The sequence below is a fragment of the Rhinoraja longicauda genome, chromosome 13, assembly GCF_053455715.1.
Source record: "Rhinoraja longicauda isolate Sanriku21f chromosome 13, sRhiLon1.1, whole genome shotgun sequence".
Taxonomy (NCBI): domain Eukaryota; kingdom Metazoa; phylum Chordata; class Chondrichthyes; order Rajiformes; family Arhynchobatidae; genus Rhinoraja; species Rhinoraja longicauda.
Window position 1 is genome coordinate 17794637 of NC_135965.1, and position 12290 is coordinate 17806926.

At 45.6% G+C, this 12290-nt stretch overlaps 1 protein-coding gene across 1 annotated transcript in view; it reads left to right on the forward strand.

Annotated features, from left to right (window-relative positions):
• hps3 (HPS3 biogenesis of lysosomal organelles complex 2 subunit 1) overlaps positions 1–12290 on the forward strand; it is a 44290-nt gene that overhangs the window by 11850 nt on the left and 20150 nt on the right. The window contains 6 exon segments of the mRNA XM_078410446.1: positions 2239–2431; positions 6181–6262; positions 7267–7418; positions 9886–9994; positions 10076–10254; positions 11597–11774. Of these exon segments, the coding sequence (XP_078266572.1) occupies positions 2239–2431; positions 6181–6262; positions 7267–7418; positions 9886–9994; positions 10076–10254; positions 11597–11774 (893 nt within the window).

The window sequence follows — 12290 nt, forward strand, 5'->3', positions numbered from 1 at the left end:
TTGGTGCGGCCAGACTTGGAGTACTCTGTTCAGTTTTGCTCACCCTGCTGTAGAAAGGATGCCATTAAGCTGGAATGAGCACAGAGAAGATTTACGAAGATGTTGCCAAGACATGAGGCCTGAGCTATAGGGAGAGATTGGGCAAGCTAGGACTTTATCACTTGCAGCACAGTAGACTGACTGGGTGATCATATAGAGGTGTTTAAAATCATGAGGGGAATAGATAGGGTGAATGCATAGGATATTTTACCCAGAGCAGGGAAAGAAAATAACAAAAACATTTCTGTTTAAGGTGAGAGGGGTTAGATTTAATCAATGCCTGAAGGGCAACTTTTTCACTAAGTGTGGTGGGTATATGGACCGAGTTGCCAGAGGAAGTAGTTGAGGCAGGTACTATAACAACATTTAAAAGACCCTTGGACAGGTATATGGATGGGAAAAGTTTTGAGGGAAACGTGCCAAATGTAAGCAAATGTGACCAGCGTAGATGGGGTCGGCTTGAACGAGTTGGGCCTAGGGTCGGTTCCTGTGCTGTTTGACTCTCTGACTTTCAGCCCGGAAACTGAAAGTCCAACTGATGGGGTTGGAGCCTGGGTTGGGGAACAAATCGACAGCCTTTTTCACTCTGGTGGAACTTTGATGAACTGAGGTGTGTGTGGTCGTGCCAAAAGGGGAAGGAAAAGAAGGAAGTAGTAGAAATGAAATATAGAGCGTACTAATTTGCTCATTGCCCTGTGCTCGTTACAACAGCACACGTCAAGCAGACCTGCAGCAATTGCCTGCAGAAGACTGCGATATCAGTCAATCCCAGCACTTACACTCTCTGACTTGTGGACAAAGTAACATGCACTCTATGGTAATGCGCCCATTCACTACTCCCTGGGTATGTAACCCAGGTGCCAGGCCTGTAACCCTGTCATCTAGGGCAGGTTTAGTGTACCCTTTTATATGACAACAAAAAAGCACATCACAAATGGGCAGCTTAAGGAAAGCAGCAAACTTTTAATGTCATAAGTAATACTGTAGGCCATTCGGCCCATCAAGTCTACTCCGCCATTCAATCATGGCTGATCTATCTTTCCCTCTCAACCCCATTCTCCTGCCTTCTCCTGTAACCTTTGACACTCGTACTAATCAAGAACCTGTCAATCTCCGCTTTGAAAATACCCAATGACTTGGCCTCCACAGCAGTCTGTGGCAATGACAGTGTCTTTGAAATCTTGTGCAGAATGGAAACTAAGACCCCTCTAATTGGACAAGTCCCCCAAATTTTGGGACCCTTTGTATCCTTTTGTGTAAACCAGCATCTACAGTTCCTTGTTTAGTACATTCTCCTAATAATTGAGCTTTGTGGCTTTAAAGTATGGATACAAGGAACTGCAAATGCTGGTTAACAAAAAAATGAGACAAACTCCTGGAGTAACTCAGCAGGCCAGGCAGCATCTCTGGAGTACACAGATAGGTGACGTTTTGGGGCATTACCCTTCTTTAGACAGCGAAAGAAGGGTCCCGATCCGAAACGTCATCTAACCTGTTCTCCAGGGATGCTGTTTGACCTGCTGAGGTACTCCAGTTTTGGGTCATTTTTTTGTGGCCTTAAAGGTACTTTTAAATACTTATGGCAACAGAGTAATACTTTCTGTGAAGTGTGAAGAATAAGCCTATCCTTTCAAAGCTGGGTGTGTCATCTAACCTTCTATGATACACCTGGAACCTTTAATACGGTTAATTCTGCTATGATGTACGTTTCCCTCGAGTGAATTGGATGTAACACAATTGATGAATTAGGGAACAAATTACCAGGCCAATTTGCTTTTAACACAATTTGATCAAGAAAACCACTTAAAAATTACTTTGGAAATTGACAAGCAGAACTCTATCTCTCATGTCATAACAATCTTGGGAGTGTAGGGGGCACCAGGAGAAAACCATAGGGAGAACGTACAAACTCCGAACAGACAGCACTCGTAGACAGGATTGAACCCGGGTCACTGGCACTGAAAGGCAGTAACTTCACCGATGCGCCACTGTGCTGCCTTAACACATGCAACTATCGCATTTTTGCAGAACTGCCTATGCATGGTATCCATATCCGCATTTTTTATTGCTGCTGGCTTGGGAGTCTGATTGGGTGCATATCTGTGTGTGTGTGTCTTTTGGTGTGGGGAGGGGGAATTATGAGCTGAAAACCAGGTGATTATAAAAGGCCAAATCGTGTTGTTTTCCACTCTGGTGTAGAGGACTCTGAATCAAGCAGTTCCCCAGGGAGGAAGAAGAAACGAACGAACAGCCTCTTCTGCTTCTTTTCATTGCCACACAAGGGCTACCTGTATTCCGTCGGCAACATGGTGCAGGAGCTCTCTGCCTACAGTTACCCGGAGAAGGCCAAACAAGCAGTGCTGAGTTCCCATCTCTTACACGTCATTACCAGGTACGACAAACGCCGCAGAGTATTCTGGCACCGCAGCCCAAGGGCATAGCGTCCAGACACTGCACTCCGTCTACAGTGACTTAAGGAGACTTGCATTTATATTAGTACTCTTGTGTGCAGTTCTGGTCGCCCCATTACAGACAAGTGTTGTGGCTTTGGAGCGGTTTACCAAAATGTTGTCTGGATTAGAGGGTTTCAGCTACAGGGAGAGTTTGGACAGACTTTGATTGTTTTTTCTGGAACGCCGGAGGTTGAGGGGAGACTAGATTTATGAGAGGCATAGATAGAGTAGACGGTCTAGAACCTTTTTCCCAGGGTGGACATGTCCAAGGGCAGAGCTGTAACGTGATACAAGGACAGTTTAATGGAGATGTGTGGAGCAAGTGTTTCTTTACACAGAGCAGTGGGGACCTGGAAAGCATTACTAGGGGTGGTGGTGAAGGCAGATATGATAGTGGTGTTCCAGAGGCTTTTAGAGAGACACATTGAAGTGCAGGGAACAGAGGGAGGTGGATCATGTATAGGCAGATGTGATCAATTTAACCAGTTTAGACCAAGCGCAGGCTCGGCGATCGTTTCGCTGAACACCTCCGCTCAGTCTGCCTAAAACTACCTGATCTCCCGGATCCTCAACACTTTAAGTCCCCCTCCCATTCCCACACTGACCTTTCTGTCCTGGGCCTCCTCCATTGTCAGAGTGAGGCCCTGCACAAATTGGAGGAACAGCACCTCATATTTCGCTTGGGTAGCTTACACCCCAGCAGCATGAACATTGACTTCTCTAACTTCAAGTAGCCCCTGCTTTCCCTCTCTCTCCATCCCCTCTCCCTTCCCAGTTCTCCCACCACGTCATACTGTCTCCGACTACATTGTATCTCTGTCCCGCCCACTCCCCTGACATCAGTCTGAAGAAGAGTCTCGACCTGAAACATCACCCATTCCTTCTCTCCAGAGATGCTGCCTGTCCCACTGAGTTACTCCAGCATTTTGTGTCTAGCCAGGCATCATGTTCAGCACAAACATTGTGGGCCAAAGGGCACCATTCCTGTGCTGTACTGTTCTATGATCTCTCCCTTTTAGAATCCCAAAATGTTCTGTTGACAATGAAGCACTTTTTAAATAATAAAGCATCTATAGAACAGCACAGGAACAGCCCCTTCAGCACACAATATCTGTGTTGAACCTAATGCCACGTTAAACTAATCTCCTCTGCCTGCATGTGAGACATATCGCCCCATTCCTTACAAATCCTTAAAAGCTTAAATACCATTATTGTATCTGCTTCCACCACCAAACCTGGCAGAACATTCCAGGCACCCACCACTATGAGTAAGACAGAAACGTGCCCCCCACATCTCCATTAAACATTCCTCCTCTGACCTTACAGCTATGCCCTCTGGTCATGCACATTTCCACCCTGGAAAAAAAAATTCTGACTGTCTCCCATCGCTATGTCTCTCACAATTTATAAACTTCTATCAGGTCTCCCCTCGGACTCCAACGTTCTGGAGAAAAAAATATAGTCACTTTTCTCCAGAGATGCTGCCTGACCCACTGAGTTACTCCAGCATTTTGTGCCTATCCTCTGTCAGATCGTTCCACAGACCCACCACCCTCTGTGTGAAAATGTCCTTTGTGTGAAATCTCCATGTGTACCCTCTCAGACCTGTGCTGGACACATAGTCTTGATTCTTTTGCACTGCTCTGGAACACATGTATTGCCATCTAAACTTCTGAAGATATCAATTTGCACTGACGTAAGCAACGTAGCATCATCCTATCACTACCAGAGAGCATTGCTGCATTACTACCAACCTCATTGGTGACCCTTGGACTATCCTTGATCAGACTTTGCTGACTTTACCTTGCACTAAACATTATTCCCTTATCATGTTTCTTCACACTGTAAGTTACTCAACTGTAATCATGTTTTGTCTTTCTGCTGACTGGTTAGCATGCAACAAAAGCTTTTCACTGGACCTCGGTACAAGTGACAACAAACTAAATTGACTGAATTGGCTATAGTTTAATTTATATGTAAAGTCACCAGTGTTACACTTGGTGAAAGGGTAGCAATGCAGTACTTTTTTACAGCAGGCTGCAGTTAAAACAAGCCTTTAATAAAACACTTAAGAACATGGTCCGTCAGTTTCACCGCATTTTAATATGAATCATCTGCTCACTTTGATATTATTCAGCTGATCACTTTAATCATCTGACATGAATGGTTAAAGACCCAGGGTTAGAATCAACTGCTGGCTCGATGTTGATGAATGGAGCTCTAAGTAATGCTTACATTCACTATGGAACAATGCTTTGATTCAAATAGGCAACGCATGAAGTAGGAGCCGACTTAGTTACGTGGCCTTTCGAGTCTGCTCTGCCATTCACTAACCCCACTTTAACCCCTTAGTTCCACATCTTTCACTCTCTGATTTGACTGCACAGTGAGAAGGCACCCACAATCCTCCAGGCAATAAACGTTCCCAATCAAAGAAATATGTCCTCCTCATTGTCATATAGCATGGAAGAGGCCCTTCAGCCCAACATGTCCATGCCAACCATTGATTGTATCTGTGTTCTCTACCTGGACTGGCCGTCCTCCTCCCATCCACATCTCCCAGTCATCGTAACAACATTTGGGGGGAGGGCAAACAATCTGACACGACAAAGTGAAAATCATTCAAGTGGGTATGACCCATTACAGATTACCAAGACTGGTTGGATGTTTGGATGTGGACACAAGGAATTGCAGATGCTGGTTTTCAAAATAAAATAAACAAAGTGCTGGAGTCAACTAGCGGGTCAGGCAGCATCTCCGGACAACATGGGTAGGTGGCGTTTCAGGTCAAGAACCTTCTTCAGACTCGTTGGTGTAATGACCAGTTGGTGTAAGGAGAAAGTAGCATCTCCTGGAGAGCGGTGTTAAGACCTGTACAATTTAACAGAACTTGAATGCACAGGGAAGTAGAAGGAAATGAATTAATCTGTTATACAAACTGTTCTGCGTAGCAAAGTGTTCTAGTTTGTCTGTTTCCCGTCATGTCTTACTTTGCCAAAACGATTCTCAGAGGATCACAGATAAGGTACATTGGTAGAGACGTGAATGACTAGCCATAGTGAACAAACATCTCATGTAACTCCTGTGGCAGAACTTGCTGATAAGGCAAAACATGCTTTAGTAGCTTCACTTTACTTTTAGTTTATTTTAGAGATACAAATCAGAAACGGGCCCTTCGGCCCACCAGGTCCACGCCGACCACCGACCATGCCATACACTAGCACTGTCCTACACTCTTGGGGCCATTTACCATTTACAGAAGCCAACTAACCTACAAACCTGTAGCTCTAGGGGCTAGTGGAATCAAGGGATATGGGGAGAAGGCAGGCACAGGTTACTGATTGTGGATGATCAGCCATGATCACAGTGAATGGCGGTGCTGGCTCGAAGGGCCCAATGGCCTCCTGCACCTATTTTCTATGTTTCTATGTCTTTGGAGTGTGGGCGGAAACAGGAGCACCCGGAGAAAACCCACACGGTTACAGGGAGAACGTGCAAACTCCAGACAGACTGCACCAGTAGTCAGGGTTGAATCCAGATCTCTGATGCTGTAAAGTAGCAACTCTACCGCTGCATCACTATGCCACCCATTGTCCACTATTCCATTGTTTCAGTGCAATCATGTTCACCAATCAGTCTTTGCAGGTTGGTTCCTGTCTGTAATACATGTTTCCTTATTCTGTGACAGGAATCACTTGCTGTGCTACAGTGTCAGATGCAGTGCTGTGGCTGCTCGAGATGTCGATCCAGAGATTGACACGAACAACAAGGTATTGCCTCAGTCTATAATTGTACAACTGTTACCTTTTCATTCTGCATAGTGGCCTTTAAATGCAAAATGAATTAAACGTTATCACAGTGTCTATTGAATCTATTATATTAATTGGCACTAAATTGCCACTTCAGGTTCCAGGGGAATTCAAAGACCTCTAAATGAAGAGACCTAGGCCTATCCTAGTGAAAATGGCAATAAGATTTTCTGAGATCCAATTTAGTTTAGAGATACAGAGTGGAAACAGGCTCTTCGGACCACCGAGTCCACGCTGAACAACGGCCATCCACACATTAGTTCCATGTTATCACAGTCTCTCATCCTACACACTAGGGGCAATTTGCAGAAGCCAATTAATCTACAAATCTGCAGTGTGGGAGGATGCTGGATCACACGTAGAAAGCCCACGTGGTCACAGGGAGAACATACAAACTCCGTTTGTATCTCTGGCACAGTAAGGCACCAACTCTACCGCTGCGCCACTGTGCCGCCCCTAGTGTGAAGTTGGGGAGGAATTTCATCGTGGAGCATAGCAAATCCCAGCGAAAGTACGTTTGTAGAGATGGAACCACAAAGTGTTCTCAAAGCTGTTTTACTATGGGGAATCGAGAGTTGTGGGCATTGGACTGGATAGTGCAATGATTGGCAACAATTGGATCAGCCAAGGTCTTGAGAATGTCAGATGGTGCCTGAGAGGCACTTTGACATACAGCTATTTCTAGCAGAATGATAACCAAAGGCTCAATATTTTGCGTGGGAGTGTCAGCCATGCACATCAATCCTAGGAATTCAAGCAAAAGTTTTTGTTTCGTAGACTAGACTATAAAAGTTTGAGAGGAACAGTTGAACTTGTTTTTACCAATGGAACATCCATCAAGATACTTTTCAGAGGTGGGAGGTGGGCCTTGGTGTTGGTTAGCAATGTATACTTCCACGATGATTGTCTTGTCTTTCCTTAGGAATGTCTCATATACTTTTCCTCTTGGTCTTTTCCGTGGTTAGGCTTGTCCACCTTTCTTCCTGCCCGTGTCTGCTCTGCGTATGCAACTCTTCATCGGGCTGAGAGCTGTATGTCATTCCAGGAACCACTTGATATTGCTGGCCAAGGCCGAGGTCAATGCTCCAGACAGACCTACTGAATCCAAAAAAGGATTGTAAGTAAAAGTGTTTTGGCCTAATTTAGTTGTTGAGAGACACGGCCTAATTTAGTTGCTGAGAACAGGAACTTCGGCCCACCGAATCCGCACCAACCAGCAATCCCCGAGGGACAATTTCTAATTTTACCAAAGCCAATTAACCTACAAACCTGTATGCCCTAGGAGTGTGGGAGAAAACTCGGGCAGTAACGGGGAGAATGTACAACTCCACACAGACAATACCTGTAATCAGTCTGAAGAAGGGTCTCGATCCGAAACGTCACCCATTCCTTCTCTCCTGAGATGCTGCCTGACCTGCTGAGTTACTTCAGCATTTTGTGAATAAATACCTTCGATTTGTACCAGCATCTGCAGTTATTTTCTTACAATACCTGTAATCAGGATCGAACCCAGCCTCTGGCGCTGTAAGGCAGCAACTCTACCACTGCGCCACTGTGTCGCTCCTATTATCCATCTGGCTTGGGTGCGGCGGCATTGCCTGGCGCATCCATTCCCAATAAGAGGTACTCCGACATTTTGTGTGTGTCTTCGGTGTAAACCAGATCTATATTTTGGCTGATGATCGGATGCATGTTTGGATCCATGTAGATTTTTATTACCTCCCTTTTAACAAGGAAAGTTTAAGGATAACTTAAAAACGGATGTAATGCTGAAGCTTTATAAGGTCATGACCAGTCTGCATTTGGAGTATCATGAGCAGTTTTGAGCCCCTCTCTGAGGAACGATGTGCTGGCGTTGGAGAGGGTCTAGAGGAGGTTTACGAGAATGATCCCGGGGATGACTGGGTTAACATATGATGAGCGTTTGATGGCACTGAGCTGGAGTTTGGAAGGATGAGAGGGGGGACCTCATTGAAACTTACCAAATAGTGAAAGGCCTGGATAGAATGGATGTGGAGAGGATGTTTCCATTAGTGGGAGAGTCTATCCAACTTCTCCCAGAGGCACAGAATAAAAGGGCATACTTTTAGAACGGAGATGAGGAGGAATTTCTTTAATCGGAGGATGGTGAATCTGTGGAATTCATTCCCACAGACAGCTGAGGAGGCCATGTTATTGGGGTTTTTAAGGTGGAGATTGACAGATACTTGATTGGAAAGGGTGTCAAGGGTTATGGGGAGAAGGCAGGAGAATGGGGTTGAGAGGGAAAGATAGATCAGCCATGATTGAATGGTGGAGCAGACTCAATGGGCCGAATGGCCTACTTCTGCTCCTTTGACTTATGAACTTACCACAGTTGAGTCCATGTCAATATCAGGCCCAAATTCCTGGACACCAAAATGAATGTGTGTTAAAAGTTGAAGGTATCCCTGGATTGTGATGGTCCAGTTGTCCCTCCATGTTCTGCAGGTACACACACCGCGCCTTAACATTTACCTATTTTTGAGCCATCATTTATTTGTAAAAAGGCAATTTGAACATTATGCAATACACACGCTGAGGGTGTGGGGGTGGACAGCACTCAAATTACAAGCAAAGTCATTACTATAGGACTAGTAATTTAGATAACAAGACTCATAATCCAGAGATACAAGGAACAGCAGGTGCTGGTTTAAAAAAATACACAAGCTGCTGGAGTAACTCAGTGAGTCACGCGGCATCTCTGGAGAACATGGATAGGTGACATTTCGGGTCGGGCTGCATCTTCAGAATGATTGTGGTGGGGGAGGGGGGGAAAGCTGGAAGGGAGATGGGGGCAAGACAAAGCTTGGTGGGTGATAGGTGGATACAAGCGAGGGGGTGGTTGACAGGGAAATGGTTGGATAAAGGCCAGAGATGGAAAGACAAAAGGCGCCAGATAAGGATAGAAGAGGTGTGAATTGTACAGCCGGAGGAAGGAATCTAGAGTCAGAGGCATAAAGCATGGTAACAGGCCCTTCGGCCCAACTTGGCCACGCCAACCAAGCTGCCCCATCTCTGCTTGTCCCACCTGCCTGCGTTTGGCCCATATCCCTGTTTGGTACATTTCCTGTCCATGTACCTTTCCAAATAGGTGGGAGGGTAGGGGGAAGGAGAGGAATGGGTGTAAGCCAGAGTCCTGGATTAGTGATCTTGAGATATGAGTTCCAATCCCACCATGATAATTGTGAATTTAAATCTAGTTAATCTGATGAAGCCACTGAACCATCATTTTTATAACTTCCATCTGGTTCAAGAACGGGCGGCACAGTGGTGCAGCGGTAGAGTTGCTGCCTTACAGCGCAAGAGACCCGAATTCGATCCTGGCTATGGGTACGGAGTTTGTACGTCTTCCCCATGACCGCGTGGGTTTTCTCTGGGTTTCTAGGTTAATTGGCTTCTGTAAAATAAATTGTAAATTGGCCCTGGTGTGTAGGATAGTGCTAGTGTATGAGTTGATCGCTGGTCGGCGTGGCCTCGATGGGCTGAAGGGCCTATTTCCACGCTCTATTTCATAAGTCTAAAGCATCAAGTTGGAGCTGAATGGAATTTTATTATTTTTGCAGACCTCAAAAGCCAAGAACTGTTAATAATGCACTTCCAGCTCCTGCAAATTCCGGGTGGAATTTATACTGCCTGCAAGTGATTCCAACAGTACAGCTGTGCAGAGAGATGGTTAGTAGCTGACTTTTGCAGCTGGTATTGAGCTACTAAGTGGGCTCTGTTCTGACCTTTTCGATTTGAACCCTGCTACAGGTGGAGTACAGCCTGAAGTACAAGACCTGCAGTCCGCAGAGTTACGTCCACTTGCTGAGTGAGGCGCACCTCATTCTAAAGGCTGCTCTTTTGGATCCTGACCTGGGCCAGAGCGACAGCAAGGAATTACTATCGGCATTCAGGGAGAACTGCTTGCAACTGGGTGACTGCTTCAGTCAGTATGTGCTCTCACTTCTATGGAGTATCCCCATTTACCCTGAAATGAGTTCTGGTCACTATGTTGTACGAAAGATGTCAAGCTGAAAAGGGTGCGGAGAAGGTTTTCGAAGATGTTGCCAGGACCTGAGGGCCTGAGTTGTAGGGAGCAGTTCTCAGTCCTGACCTTTCCTGTGAACAGGGTGCAAAGGTCACCTTGACCCTCACCACAGGAGGTCACAACAGCTCCCTCACTGGACTCGATATGTTGTCAAGCTGGAAAGGGTGCAGATAAGATTTAGCATGATGTTGCCTGGACTCGAGGGCCTAAACTGTAGGGAGAGGTACGGCAGGCTAGGACTATTTCTTGCAGCGCAGGAGGACGTGGGGTGATCTTATACAGGTGTACAAAATCATGGGAGGAATAGTTCAGGTAAATTCACAGAGTCTTTTGCCTAAAGTAGGGGAATCAAGAACCAGAAGATATAGGTTTAAGGTGAGGGGGGAAAGATTTAATGGCCAAACGCTGGCAGGTGGGACTAGTGCAGTTGGGGCATGTCGGTTCTCACAGGTTCTCATCTTATGCTCTTACTTAAGACTGTGCAACTTGAATCTTAAACATGCACATATTCTTTAACAAAGCGTCATCAATATTCCATGAACTGCTAGTTAGCACTATGGTTAGCACTATAGTTAGCACCTCCTTAGCACTAAGGAGGTGAGCTTGTAAGGATGTTGCCAGGACTAGAGGGCCTGAGCTATAGGGAGAGGTTGGGCAGGCTAGGACTGTATTCCTTGGAGTGCAGGAGATTGAGAGGTGATTTTATAGAGGTGTATAAAATCATATGGGGAATAGGTAGGGTGAATGCACAGAGTCCTTTACCCAGGGTAGGTGAATCGATAACCAGAGGACACAGGTTTAAGGTAGGAGGGGAAAGATTTAATAGGAACCCATGGGGCAACTTTTTCAATAAGATGGTGATGGCTACATGGAATGAGCTGCCAGAGGAGACAGTGGAGCCAGGTACTATTGGCAGTATTTAACCGACACTTAGACAGGTACATGGATAGGAAAGGTTTAGAGGGAAAGTAGGGGTCTCGACCCGAAACGTCACCCATTCCTTCTCTCCAGAGATGCTGCCTGTACCGCTGAGTTACTCCAGTATTTTGTGTACATCTGAGGTTTCGAGGGACATGGTCCAATGCAGGCAAATGGGAAGAAGCTTAGATGGGACATCTTGGTTGGCATGGACAGTAGTGTTGAAGGGTTAGTTTCCGTGTTGTATGACTCTATGAATCTCCTTGACGACAAGTTTATAATTTGAATGCTGTTTTAACTGATGGGTGGACATATTTTGACACTAGGTTTGAGGTGGACGATTTTCACTTCACTCTCCCCTACTATAAGATGTCAGGCAAATCGCTCAGTGACCTCATCAGCCGAATACCTTTATGGGAAAATGAACCTCAGAAATTTGGAAAAGGATTTATGTACTTCTTGAAGCACTTAGTCTATGAAGAGATTGAAGATCCACTTAGTGCAGTAAGTAGTTTTAATTTTAGCCTTTTTTTCAATCTGACGTAATTCAGAATATTCCATGAGGCACTGCCTAACGTCGCCCAGATGTCACGGTCTCAGCTGGTCCAGGATGTGTCTACCCATCAATCTGCCACGTAAAGGGAACAATTCAGACTATGAAGCTACACTGAGCTTTGTAGATTGCCAAATCTACAAACCTACCTAAACATATCAGACAACGTTATTTTACCCATCCAGTGAGATAGGCACTTGTTTAATATAGTTTAGAGATACAATGCAGAAACAAGTCCATCGGCCCACCGACTTCACGCCAACCAGCATTCCCGCACACTAACTATCCTACGCAGTCGGGACAAGTTACAATTTTTACCGGAGCCAAATTAACTTACAAACCTGCACATCTTTGGTGCGTGGGAGGAAACCGGAGCATCCAACCAAAACCCACGCGGTCACAGGGAGAACGTACAAACGCCTTACAGACAGCACAAGTAGTCAGATCGAACCCGGGTCTCTGGTATT